At 41.4% G+C, this 13,778-nt stretch overlaps 1 protein-coding gene across 1 annotated transcript in view; it reads left to right on the top strand.

The window, feature by feature from the left end:
- CLTA (clathrin, light chain A) overlaps positions 1-13,359 on the top strand; it is a 14,435-nt gene extending 1,076 nt beyond the window's left edge. The window contains exons 2-7 of the mRNA XM_009331533.1: positions 11-31; positions 5,961-5,998; positions 7,871-7,988; positions 9,010-9,121; positions 10,540-10,593; positions 12,916-13,359. Of these exons, the coding sequence (XP_009329808.1) occupies positions 11-31; positions 5,961-5,998; positions 7,871-7,988; positions 9,010-9,121; positions 10,540-10,593; positions 12,916-13,087 (515 nt within the window). The 3' untranslated portion in view covers positions 13,088-13,359. The remainder of the gene's footprint in view (positions 1-10; positions 32-5,960; positions 5,999-7,870; positions 7,989-9,009; positions 9,122-10,539; positions 10,594-12,915) is intronic.
- The last annotated feature ends 419 nt before the right edge of the window (positions 13,360-13,778 follow it).

Genomic DNA, 13,778 nt, shown 5'->3' with positions numbered 1-13,778 from the left:
TGGCTGGGAGGGAGCGGGACCCTCGCCTCGGGTTTCTGCCCCGAGCACACGTCGCCGGTGAGCGGGGCCTGGCTGTCCGGGGATGGTCGCGGGATTAGGTCTGGGCCGCGCAGGCGTGCCGCCTTGGTCGTCGTGGGTGTAAGTTATCTCCCTGCTCTCTCAGACGGGGTGGTGTTTGTGTCTCCTAAAGACGCCTGGATGCCCAGGCTTGCCGAAGTGTACCCTGCTGAGAACATTGCTGAGTAACTCTGATCTCTTCTAATCCAGGAGCCTGCCTGAAATGAAGATCCACTGAAAGCACAATAAGTCAATATGTTGTGTTCTGCCACTTGTGTTTCTGTCTTCAGAGGCAGTGATCTTAGCCTTAAAGTATGCTAGCAGTTGAGCTAATGTTTAATTTTAGTGAGCGTCGAGCCTTTGTTCCTTGGTAACCTTTGTACTGAACATAAGAAAACTGACACTGCAGAACACTGTTATATTCAGAGGAGGGTGGCTAAGTATGTTGGGAACTAGAGGTTAGCGTGTTTTCAGTTAGTCTAACAGTGGCTAAAGCAGCCCCGAATGAAAGCTTCTGATTACGAAAGACTTGGGGGTTTTAACTGAAGTCTGAGTGGAAAGGAGTTGTGAATGTCGGATGCTGCTGCACTTAACTGATGTTTCAACACTCTTGGAAGACTTTGCTTGTACTTGTCACTGGGTCCATAGGAACATATTTTGCTCTCATGTGATAGTCCTTTGTCACTTCAGGAAGATGCCACTCTTCTTCAGAATAAGTCAAGTAACTTTGCTCCCCAGTTCACTGTTGGAACATTCTTAGAATTAAGTTGTCATTATGCAACCTGATTTCTGAAATAACTTCCCTATCTTATGTATGAGGATGCAGGTTCATAGTATCTCTTGGAATAAAGCCCAACTAGATAAACTGAGTAATAGAGGCCTGTTGCTTCCAGTGCTTATTTAGTGGTAGCACAGCTCCTCGAGTCAGCTCATTCATGAAGTTCAAAACATACGGACTACGTCCTTCCTGTGAAAGGGCTGTTTACAGGGGAGTAACTTGCTCAAGCACTAGAACACCGGGATAGTTGTTAATCAGAACACCATCCTGTTTTGATATCGGACATAATTTGACTTCCTTATTCTATGTATAATGCAGAAGCAGACACAGTGGACACCTCCTCTCTTACTTTCAGAAGCCTCAGACAAGCATTATGCCTTATATGGTCTTCACATTCCAAACAGACTCTGGAACATTAAAGTAGCCATTTGAGGACTAATTTCTTTAGGGAAACTCTGACATTGGCCTTTCTCACAGGGTGGTAGAACCAACTAGATCCATACCTTCTCTACATGCATGCAATGTGGCTATTGCAGAGTGATTCCTTGTCAAAAAGTCAACTTGTTAAAGACTTCTAGATTGGCTTGATATGTAAAAGTATTTCTTAAGCTGCTTTTCAAGAGTTTTTTCTCAAGTCACGTAAGTACACTTGTCACGGAATGCAGAACTGTTATTGGAGAACTTTCTCTAGAAAGAGGGTCATAAAATAATGAATATGATAATATGATCTAAGGATCTCGGAAGTCTAGGTGTGATCTGTATGTCATCTTGCTTTCTTGTATGCACTGGGATTGCATTTATGCTCTGGCCTGTTAAATAGGCATAGCAGATTGTGCTTGTGGACTTTCGGTGGTCCTATTTTTTAACAGAATATCCATTTGTTGACTGTTGGAGCCTGTACTCACTCCCTCCTTGTTAAAAAGTGTGGACTGCAGCAGTGCAAAATGTACTGGTTCAGGCGTGGTGACAAATGAACTTCTGTTGCCATTTGTGTTTGAGATTTCTTATAATCTGATCAGTATCCTAACAAATATCAGACAGCTCTGGTGCATCTTAGTTTATTAAACTGTTTTGTAATTAAGTTAAATAGGTGAATGCAAATTTCTTCTTGAAATAATACAAATTCTTATGTAAATCCTTAAGCATCGTGATCAGGGATTTGTGGATTTACTTTTTTTAACCGTAACCTTTTTGAACTCCTTATTTACAGGTCTGTTGGATAAGTTTTCTTTCTAAATACTGGGCCAAAAGTCATAACTTTTTAGTTTATCTTGAGGCTTCAGAGACCATAACGTAGCACTGAGAAAGGTATAATAAAGGGATAGTATCTGTTTAACTTGTATTTGCTGTCTTGTAGTGATACGGCATTATTATGAAGCTCATGGCAGAAAAACCTATTTTTCTGTTTACAAGAGAATATTACATCTATTGGGAAGTTACAGAAGCTCTTACAGCACAGCATTGTTGGAGATAGAGGAAGGTGTGGTCTAGTAACTAGCCTGTTGATTGAAAATGAGGCAACTCTAATGGGTTTTAGTATGACAGCAGGTTAGAACTAAAACACAGGAGAGAAGCACTCTTCCTGACCTGCCTACCTTTATTTTGCACACAGGCATGAGAATGAGTTATGGCTAGGAAAACTATTTCTTCCTCAGTTTCTTGCATAACTATCTAAACAAAAACTTTGGAGAAGATTCTTCTTTCTCATCCTCTTATGGATGAGAGTAAGTGAAGGGGAAGCATGATCTATGCCCAGAGAAAAAGAATGGGAAACTAGCCCTTGAGTGGTGAAGTTACTTAACCTTATGCCAGAATATATTAAACTTGGTTATGTTCTTCTGTTGCTTTAACTATAGCTACTAGTTCACTCAAAGTAACAATGAAGAAGTAGAGTACTTATTGTTTAAAAGAGGTGCTAAAAGTAGCTCATAAAAAATACTTTTATGTATGGTCATATTGAAGTTTATTTCTCCTGCATAAGGATATTGTCCAAAACATAGCTGGATAGGAAGACCTCAGGAGGAACTAATCCATGCATTAGGAAATGGTTGGACTTGTGTTAGAAGAGCTACCTCTGCAAAGTCCTGCCTCTGACTGTTCTGATAGCCGCTGTCTTTTGCATTGAGAGTAAGACTTCAGAGAGGCTAGTGAACAAGGCTAAGCGAACTTCCTTTTATGCCAAGCAGTACTGAGTTTGGTATTAGTGCAAGTAGTTGCCTTCAGAGTAGTTGATCATCATTGTGATAAGCCTCTGAAGCCCTATGTTGATTTGTAGGACTGAAGTGACAAAACTGTTGTATTTATCTTCAGGCTACCTAGCCCTTTCTTTTGTAAGCTGTAGTACATGTGGAGGGCACTGATTCTAGCTGCCTGTTTCTGGCAAGCTTGGCTATTGTTTCTCTCCTGTGAATGCGAGGTAGCTGATACGGCTTATCCTCTCTGAACCCTTCTAGACTCTAAAAACTGTCTGGGTTGCTGTGTTCTGCTGGGTTCATTATTACCCCATTGTCAGCATGCGTTACACAACTGTAAATGTTTGGACATGTTCTTTGCAACAGTACCCTTAGAAATAAAACTTTATCTTAAGTTCAGAAGCAAAGACCAAGGAATGTGGATCATTACTAAATAGAATAGTTCTAAATGTGGAATGTTAACTTCAGGAGTTTCAAGATGTGATTAGAATTGGATGGACTCTGGAGCCAGTAGAGAGCTCTCATTGTTCATGGCCAATGAAAGCATGATGATAGCCGTAACAGTAGGCTTTTTTGTGGGAAGTCAGGTACGAAATGACATGTTTCTGTGGACAAAGATATATGATACACAACTAGCACTGATTACTGATATGAAGGCTGGCAAGCAGGTAGTTTTTCTAGACTTCATTCTGAATTGTACAAACACTGAGACTGGAGAGCTGAAATCAGAGAATGTTTGACTATTGGTCTGGTTCCCGTTAGCATACTTGCATTGGCATATGACAGTGTGCTGGTACAGTGCCATTTCCTTTTCTGCTTGCAGTATGCTTGGTCAGCATGCTGACTCTGCATCTTAATCACAAGTTCTAGGGAGCTCAAAACAGATGGGAAGTTTGTTTTAATACTTTTAATGCATCTGTCCTGGGTGCCCTCTGGAAACACTTAGCTCTGTGCCAGTTAGTGGCTGTTTTTTATGCAGAAGAAAAGTGGCCCTAAGACAAACACATCTGTTTATCTCAGCTGCAGCCCTCAGCAATGATGTTGTTGCTTTTATCTCAGCAGACTACCAGCCTGAGTACTGAAGACCTTAATGAATGTTTTTTCGGTGTAACAAGAAAACTTAATCATGTTATCACAGTTCTTGGAAGAATCTTCAAGACTTATTAGCCCTCTCACCTAGCTGGTGAGTCAGTGCTTCCCAAGGCGTCTCTCTCAGGAAAGAACTGCCTTCCTTCCGGAGATGAGGACTACGTATATTTAAAGGCTAGCCTCTCCTGGGTGTTGTAGCGATAAACTTGTGTCTCCAGCTTGATTGTCTGAGCGTGTGAATTGCTCCCTGCTCTTCCAAGGCAGGCAGAGTGGGCAGCTGGCTTATTCAAGCTGCTAATGTCAGTATGAGTTAGAGACCCTGGCTTAGCTTTAATTCCATCCCTGTCAAAACAAGGTGAATGGCTGCAGCATGCATATGTAGCACAGATGGGCTTAAACTGAAGGAGAGTGAAGTGTAAGCATGTTTTCTTTGTGGGCTTTAGTCTTCATAAACCTATTTAGTGGAAGTGTTAATTGTAGCTGTAACTGCCCAAGTCAGTGTATGTGCAGTGATCTCTACAAATCTGCTTTGAGAGGGCTTCTAGATGGAGGCTAAGTGATGCGCAGGGTGGCTGCTGTGAAGCAGACAGATGCCGTTAGCTTTATGTGCCTCTCAAACCAGTTCTTTTTGGCTCCTGTACCTTGCAGAGGAGTAGCAATCAAAGTAGCTTCCATCTTTCAGATATAGGAGTCTAGTTCTCATAACTGAAAAGCTAGTTTTTGTTAACTTGAGTCTTCCTGTACTGAAGCTAGTAACTGTTCTTGGAGGCTAGTATCATCCAACTTAACTACCATGTTTGAACTGGTGACTTTACAGTCCTCTACCTAATACAGTTAATGATTGCTATTCGGGGCTCAGGGATAAGGTCTTAATAATACTTGCCTAGTTCCCTAATAAAGGAGTATGAAGAGCTTCCTGTGTGCCATTAACACTAGCGTGAAACTGGGGCATACATAGCCACAAAGAAATAGAGGATACAGCAGCAGAGTGCTCTAGTTCTAGGTGAATTACCTATCTTATTTAAGAAAGTGGTGCAAAATAGCTTGATTTTCTGCTTACTGTTGGGTGTCTTTGGTACAGTCTCTTCTGTTGAAGAGTGTATTAACATGGCAGAAACACTTCTGTGTGATAAGTTTATCCATGGTAGCATTATGGGTGAGACAAGTGGTTAATATGACTTGTTTATATCACACAGGCAGGTGTTACATAGCAGCACTGTTCCAGAGAGATGACTGGCTGAGATTTAGCAGTTCTTGAAAATCTTGGTGTGTGATAGCGTGCAAGCTATCAAACATGTTATCACAGAAGGTAGCAGAAAGGTGACTTTGCCAGGAATGTGAGCTATATCTTTTGAGCTGATTAGGAATTAGGACTAAATAACCAAACTAGGATAAGAATTCTAAGTGTTGGCTGCAGGATTGTTAATCTTCCAGGTAGAGACTAGAACAGTGGGAGTCACGCTTCTTAACCTCTGAACAGTTGTCTAGTAGTCAGCTTCTAAGACAGGGAGGAGAAAGTGGGAACAACTTTACAACGCTGTCTGTAGCAGCTTCTCAGCAGTATCAGCTCTGCTGTTTATGTAGTCTGAAGCATGAGCTCATGATGAAGAAATAGTCTTTTATTACTGGTTCTGCAGAATAATGGCTCACTTGGTTTCTTGTGCCTATCTGGAAAAGTGCAGAGATAAGAAAGTGACCCTGCAGGGTGTCATGTAACATTCATTTGCATAACTAATCATAACATTAGATACTCTAGTAAAGCTTTCCATACAACTTACTGAAATCAGTAAATCTGGCTGTTCTGTCTTTTCTCAAATGGCTAAACTATAGTCACTTCTTTACAGGTGCTGTTGATGGAGTGGTTAATGGAGATGTCTATCAGGTAAGATAGAAGTATTCTGTACTTAGAATGTGCTGTTCTACTCTGAGAACTTTACCTTAATCTAGACTAATAACTTCCCACTTCTTGTCTGTAATGTACTTCTATCTAATCTCTGAAGAGGAACTTCTATTCTGATAGCTCATCTCATAAAATCGTTAATGCTCTTAATATGCCCCTCCTCTGAACTTAGAGGCAACCTAAAGCAGCAGTCCATTTTGAATTATGGCTTAATGGGACATAACCACTGTAAGCAGACTGACAGGATCTGTGGTATGACTTAATGTTGACTTGCCACTGGCTAATAAGCTGAAAGCATGCTCTGACTACCTAGTTTAAAGCAGAGTTGTCTGAATTGCTTGTTCTTTAAAGATAATTCATGTGTCCTGGTTTTCTTACCAAGATTGGTCTTACAAGGAGCTGACTGAAAACATTATACACTTAGTGACATAAAGTTGCATGAAATCAAGCTGCTGGCTAAATAGTTCAATCATAGTATGAAAGCATGTTAGTCAGCCATCCTAATGACAAAAGGAGAAGATTCTTGGTTTTTTTAGTGTCAGGGAGGAATGAGGCATGCTAAGGCAATCACTGTGTTGTAACTGAATTTCACACCAGTTTGGCTAAGGCATTGTCATTGCCTGGTATCAGAGTTGGCTGGATATCCCTGATTACATGAATGCTTGGGAAGCGGGCAGCTTCTTGAGCTACTTCTCCATAGAGCTTTAAGTGAATACTGAGCTTTGTGGAGGCACAAACAGCTTTCCCTGCTGCTAACATTTTTATATCCTCACTATTGCTGTGAGATTGGTGGGAAAACTGTATCTTACTGGCCCTTTGTGCTTCCTTATACAACAGAAGGCAGATGAAATACCTTGATTTTGTGTTTGCAATTCTAAGCGACCAGCTGCTTTGGTTGATAGAGCTTCCTCTTAATGAGGAAGAACAGACTGAGTGGGCTATATGTAACTTTTGTTTTGGCTACCTGCAACTGGCCAATTTTTTTTGTTTTGAATTGCATGTGAAGCCTGGTGCTGTTGCACCAGCCTAGCTCCTTCTCTTTGCATTATTCCTTCATTGAGGGCTACAGGAGGTCTAAAGAGGGGCAAGACGCAGCCAAGTCTGTCATTAGCTGCAATCCATCTGGTACTCATAGGAGTGGTATTTCTTAGGTCTGTTAAGAGTAGGGTGAACCAATAAAAGTTCTTGGACTTAAGAGCACCCTCTCATTAGCTTTGCCAATCTGGTGTATTAATGATAGCCCTATTCACTGCAAGTCTTTGAACTATTGTATAGTAAAAAGTATGCTGGTACTCACACTGTTCTGATGCTTAAATGTTGAAATGCCTCGTGTTCTAAGCTGCATACAGCAACCCAATGTCTGTATGTCTTTAAAGGACATTGGCTTTTAATATCAGTTAAGCTTGCAAATGTCTCTGAAGTAGACAAATAAGTTACAGAGAACATTTTAAAATTCTATGCACAAAACCATAAAAAAATTAAAAATTACTTTCACAGCAAATATTTAAGGTGAAAGGAGCTGTAGGATCTCTAGGCCTACAACTGTATAGTGAGGTGCTAGGCATTGTCTTCTGCTTTCTTCAGGTGTAGAGCTCTGGCACAGTTTGACTTCCCAGTCAACTTGAATTTGTGTTTAAACCCTGATTGCTGGAGGCAGTCCTGTGTTAATTTGCTTCAATCCTGCTGTAATTTGTGGCAAGACGTTTTACATGTTAATGGTGGAAATGCGGTATAACATCAGATGAATGTGTTGTGCTCGGTTCAAATAGAGTCTAATTTTATGTAACTTGCAGGCAGTTATCTGAAATATTCGGTTGTCATGTATAAATGACATTACTATTCCTTCCCTTCAAGGAGACTAATGGTCCAACAGACTCCTATGCTGCCATATCCCAAGTAGATCGACTGCAGTCGGAACCAGAGAGTATTCGTAAGTGGAGAGAGGAGCAAAAGGAGCGTCTGGAGCAACTTGGTAAGGAGGGTGTTTTTGTAGTAGTGTTCTTGCTTTTGTGTAACTTAGTAGCAGCTTCTTAAGGAGCAGAATTCTGAACCATGGCTTCTGGCTCCTGGGAATCTAACATGCTCCTTGAGTTGGAGCAGCAAGTCTGGATGAGTCTTCCAGTAAGCAGACTTAATACTCATGTAGGAGTCAGCAAGCAAGTGGCTCTCTGAACCTTAAGAGTATTTGTGTGGCCTGCCCTTTACTTACAAATAAAAGCTGTTCATTTTCTGTCAGTTTATCAGCAGAAAAGAGTGAATAAATACTGCAGCCATCAGCACTTTTTTCAAGGGATAAAGATTGCTCATTTTGTAATTGCTGAGGCCATCTGTTGTCACACGGATCTTAATCTAATAGCTAAGTTAAGTAATGGATTAGTAACTAAACTACATACAGCTATCAAATGCAGTGGTACCTACCTGTGGGCAGCTTCTAAGAGCCTACAAACTGGTATGTTTTCCACTTACATTAGGGAGGAGGCTTTGCTTGAAATTGTTAGGACAGAACCTTCTGTACAATGTGATTCTAGATAGAGCTGAGCCTGTTGCTCCTCTTCTAGGCTAGTTACAGCGGATGAGCTTGTCCCGAACTGTAGGCTGGGTGTAAAAGCATGCTGAGTGCCAGGCTCCCTCACTTTATCGAAGCACAGAGGCTTTACTGAGCTTTGTTCTAACACTAGCATAGCAAGGTGACTTTCTGTTTTTGAACAGTTTGCAGGCAAACAGACTTACTGAATCTGAATTAGTCTACAAATGCCTATCCTAAACTGAAGTGGACTGTCCCAATTATGCAGCACAGGCATTCTGTTCAGCTAATCCTCTGAATTTTCATGGTACTTAAGAGTTCTCATGGCCTAAATCAGGAAATCTCCTAACCCTTACCTGAGTAGATCAAGCAACTGTCTGCACTAAAGTGCACCCAGAGCCGTCAGCTGAAATGTTAGCAAGATCCAGCTGGAACAAACTGACTGACAAATCAATTCTTAAATATTCAGATGCGAACTCACGAAAACAGGAAGCAGAATGGAAAGAGAAAGCAATAAAGGAGTTGGAAGAGTGGTATGCAAGGCAAGATGAAAAGCTCCAGAAAACAAAAGCGAGCAACAGGTAAGGTTTCTCCAGCCATCTGAAGAGTTATGGTACTGGATATGAAAGTAATGGGGGAGAGAGGTTAGAATACTTCTAGTATGTCCTAAGGCATTAGTCCTTCAGATCACTAAAGTAACCTCTCCTACTAAGAAATGGGTCTCCAGTGGTAGACTATCTTTTTAAGTTTTCTTAGAATCTAGATTAAATGTCCAAGAATAGCAAGAGGAAAGCATTAGGGTAACGAACCAGAATTACTGAAGATTCCTTAAGACACAAAGTTTGAACATGGCCAGAAAGAGTTTTACTCTACCCACTTGTTTGCATGCTACTAGCTGCACAGGTCTTCAGTGACTGTAATTACCTACCTTGAGACTGACAATCTTACCTGCTAGCGTTAGAACACATGCAAGTGGCCTTCTAGTTAGTCTTTGCTACAAGTTATTTCATTAGATACCTTAAAACCTCTGGCTGCTCCTTTTGGAAGCACTTTAGAAATAACCTGACTCAGTTCTGCTAGTGAAGAACTAAATGCTGACACTGTATGTTGGGTTTGAATTGTCTAATTGTGGGCCCTGGAGCAGAAACTAATGACTTGGCTGCTGGTCTAGTAAGCTCTTACACTTTCTTAGAGGTTCCCTGTGGAATTTTGACTTCAAACTATGTAAAAGGTAAATATGATAGTACTGACAATATCAGTTAGATCTCTACTTCTGACCTAGGGTTGCCAGTGTCATTCTGTCCAGTTAATCATCAGAGCTTCTGTATACTTTGGGAACACACAAACTTCAAGATGAAACGTTTTTTTTGAAACACCATTTTTCTTATCAAAATGGGCAGCAGGTTTGTCTTGAGTAGAGTCCTAGGTAGACTCTACTTCTTACTAAAGGAAGAAAGGAGGCCTTCACTTCCTACAAAATTACGGATTTGACACTTCCATTCACTGAGCTACAGTCTTTTGGTTGGGCCAAGAAAGGGAAACAGGGTTGGCTAGAAGAGTCTAGTTGGTGTCCAGAGCTCATGATACCCCCATAGGTTTATTGTGGCCAGTGTTTGAGTGCAGGATATGCATTCTAGAGCAGGGTCCATTTAACAAGTGTTGTGCAGAAGGAGTGTTTGGCATTCTCATCAGCCTGGTGAGGTCTCTCTCCTAATGATAGTTTCTGTCCACTGGAAGTAGCCTAATGCTAACACTGGGACTCTAGTCCTAAACTAGCTGGTTGCAACTTCTAGGATGCAGCAGAGCTTTTGTGTTACCCCTCTGAATCAATGGCTTAATTGATACATTCCATGTGGTAGCTGCTTTCCTGTTACAGTAAGTCTAGGTGGTACAAGGTTAATGTGCTTGTTAAAACTGCCTTCAGCTGTGTTCTGTACTTCTCATCCTTATCTCTTTTCTCCTGCCTGCTTGCCTGCCTGTTGGACTACTTGCTACCTAGGGTGGCAGATGAAGCTTTCTACAAACAACCCTTCGCTGACGTGATTGGTTATGTGTATGTTGCTTAACTACTAATTCTGTTTGCTAGTCAACTAGGTAATGAGGAAGATTAGAAATAGTGCTGAATGTCTGAAGGTGACTTCTGAATATTTTAGGGCAGTATAAGCTAATATAAGTAAATAGCCTTTACTTTTTGGACTGACTCTGATCTGCAGTATTAAGTGCAGTTTTCCTGTAAGGATCCCTGCACAACAGGGATCTGCACAACATCCAGCACTTTCAGATTGAGTCATGCAGTATACATACCACTGGAATTTTGGTAATGACTTCAGTAGTGTAGGAGTTTACAGTTGTTTCTGGGCCCGTGAACACTGCTTAGCAAGATGCTTTGCTGGGTATATGGGTTAGTGTCTGCAGTCTCACATGGGTGCTGTATTTAGTCCTAGTCACTTCCACAGAGAAGCACAATGTTTAACTCTGTATTCTCTGTAACAGGCGTTGAGCTCCTGATCTGTGCTCATTTGCCTACATAATCAGAAAAAGATTCAAGCAATGCTTGCACATAAAGTTCTGCAAGCCAAGGAAGGTAGAAAGTAATCACCTGCCATAAATCAGGGTAGAAGAGGTGCATGCATATAGAATTAGGATGCTATTACAGAACAGATGAAAAGTACAAGGAGGTGGTATTGGAAAATCAGCATTAGCTGCTGGGAGGACACTTAGGAGCAGCTCTGTGTAGACATTTTGCCAACCTAATGGATCAATGAGAATATAGCCATGACTTTCAAGCCCCAGTGAGTATGCTAGTTTCCGTGGGGTGGAAGGATTGCAATGTTCATTGGCTTGTTCATGTGTTTTAATTTCTTCCCTTAATTTGTAGACTTGAATTGAAAGATGGCCATGTCACAGATTCTAAGGTGACACCTTAGAAGGTGTATTGGTGAGCCATGGTGTGGCTTTGAGCGCATTAATATTGAAGGTCCAGTGTGGAATTCATTACCTAACTGTAGGTGGATGTAAACCAAGACTTGTGAAATGATGGATTTACAGGTGGTGTTTGACTTTTCTGAAGTGTCCTGGAGTTGATTTTGATAGATTTTTTTCCAGTAAAACCCTTGTTTTGATATATCCAATGCAAATGTGCAGTACAAGTGCTGCAGAATAAAATTGGCAGCCTGTTTCCTGAATGTAGACTAAGCTAGTAGTGCATGTTCAGCCAGCTGATCATCTGCATTAAACTCATTCTCATTTTCTATATCTGACTTAAACTTTTCTCCTTGTTTCTTTTCTTCTATTCACCTTTAAGCACAAACATAAATCATCCTTGCTACAGCCTAGAACAGTTAAGTAAAAAAATCTTCACTGCCCCTTAAAAGTGTCATGTCACATAAAGTAGCAGTGTTGTAGTGACCCTTGTCTTCAGTGGTGTCTGTAACCTTACCATCCCTGTGAACAGTGCTGAACCCTCATGGGAGAGTCATCTTCACTGCTTTTTCTGTACTGCTTGTTGGAGTAGATGGATTTGGTTTGATCTCTTGACGCTTACTGCTCTTGCACTCAGGCAGCTACCAGGGCCCCACAGTTCACATAAACTAGATGCTGGAGTGTTATCTATGCGTTGAAGCAATGCTGTTGACAGCATAGCAGTGCCAAAAGGATACAGCTGGGAAGCCACTGGCACTAACCTGTGCATAATGTAAAAAGCCTCCTTAAAGTGTCCTTAAGGTGAGAGCAGGAAAAATGTGTTTATCATGTGAGCTGACCTCAGATGAGTCATCCCCTCTGCCAAGATATGCTTTAGTCTATAGCACCGACAAGCATGGGATTCATGAATTAAATTCCTTTTGATTCATACTGCTTCACTACAGCATTGGGAATCATCAGCAGATAGTTTTATGATGGCCTGTAGGCCTTGGGGCCGATTTAAATCCTCAAATGGAATCTCTTTTAAGACATGCTTGCAGGGAGTTGTAAATTTCTAGTTGGCAAGTGTCCAGTATAAGCCATCAAGTGGCAGAGGCTTAAGTAGTTAAGACTTGGGCATTTCTCCATAAATAAAATGCCTACATAGGAGTACCTTACTTCCTGGTGTGTGGTGACTCCTTAGGCAAAGACTCAGTAACTATTCTTAAAACCAAACACCTGTATTCCAACATTTTACACAGCAATCCTCTGCACTGCTTGTGCATAGTGTACTACTGCAACCTACTTTCATCTCCAGGGTTGGGGTAGTGGGAGCTTAAGTAGCCATAATGTCCACAAGCAGCTGTCAGGTCACATTTCTTATGAAACATGCTGAAAGAAACTGCATCCTGTAAGAGGGAAGGAGTGCCTTATGTGTTGGGCATTAATACAAGGTGCATTGCATTGCTTTTAGGGCAGCTGAAGAAGCCTTTGTGAATGATGCAGAAGACATTTTTCCGGGCACTGAGTGGGAACGTGTGGCTCAGCTCTGTGACTTTAATCCCAAGTCTAGTAAGCAGGCAAAAGATGTGTCCCGCATGCGTTCAGTCCTCATCTCACTCAAGCAGGCTCCGCTGGTTCGCTGAAGGAAAGCACAATGGAAACACTACAAATGCAGTATCTTAACCTTACTCACAGAAGCTATGTTTGCAGTAATTGGATTAATTGTTTCAATGTTTTTTTGGACCAAACCTCATGATGTATCTAGAGCTGATCATTGTTTGATTGCATGTTCTTCCTCATGTTTCCTTTCTGTGTCTGAAATGGGAGAACCTCCAAAACTGTAGTCTCTGTGCTATTGTGCACCGAGATGTCACTTCCCACATTACTGATATTAAAGATCTGTTAAACAGCAAAACGTGTTGACTTTGGATGAATTCAGAAGCTCTCCTGATCCCTTTTGACTGGAGCAAAGGGGGTGTTTGAATTGAGTGTGAGCAAACATTTCTCTTAATTGCTAGTGATTTCACCTTGCTGGTGACTGACCAGCCAGCAATGCTCCTGGTCTGAGAGGCTATCCTGCTTGTCTCCATAAGCTTTCTTAAAGCTCTTGAGAGCTTTAGTTTAAAAACTGCTTTCATATCCAATTTTATCATGCATGATAGAAGCTCTAGGAAACTGGAGTAGCAGGCTTGTTCAGGAGCTTCTCTCAATTCTAGTGGAACTGAGGACACTGCCTTCTGCAGGTAACTCAGTCACTCCAGCTGCAAATCTTAGGCTAGAAATGCAGTACAGGGCACTGAGTAGAATATCAGAGGCTTTAACTACTGCATATTC

This window comes from Pygoscelis adeliae, unplaced genomic scaffold (assembly GCF_000699105.1).
Source record: "Pygoscelis adeliae isolate BGI_AS28 unplaced genomic scaffold, ASM69910v1 Scaffold289, whole genome shotgun sequence".
Classification (NCBI taxonomy): Eukaryota; Metazoa; Chordata; class Aves; order Sphenisciformes; family Spheniscidae; genus Pygoscelis; species Pygoscelis adeliae.
This window is presented reverse-complemented; position numbering and strand designations above follow the sequence as displayed.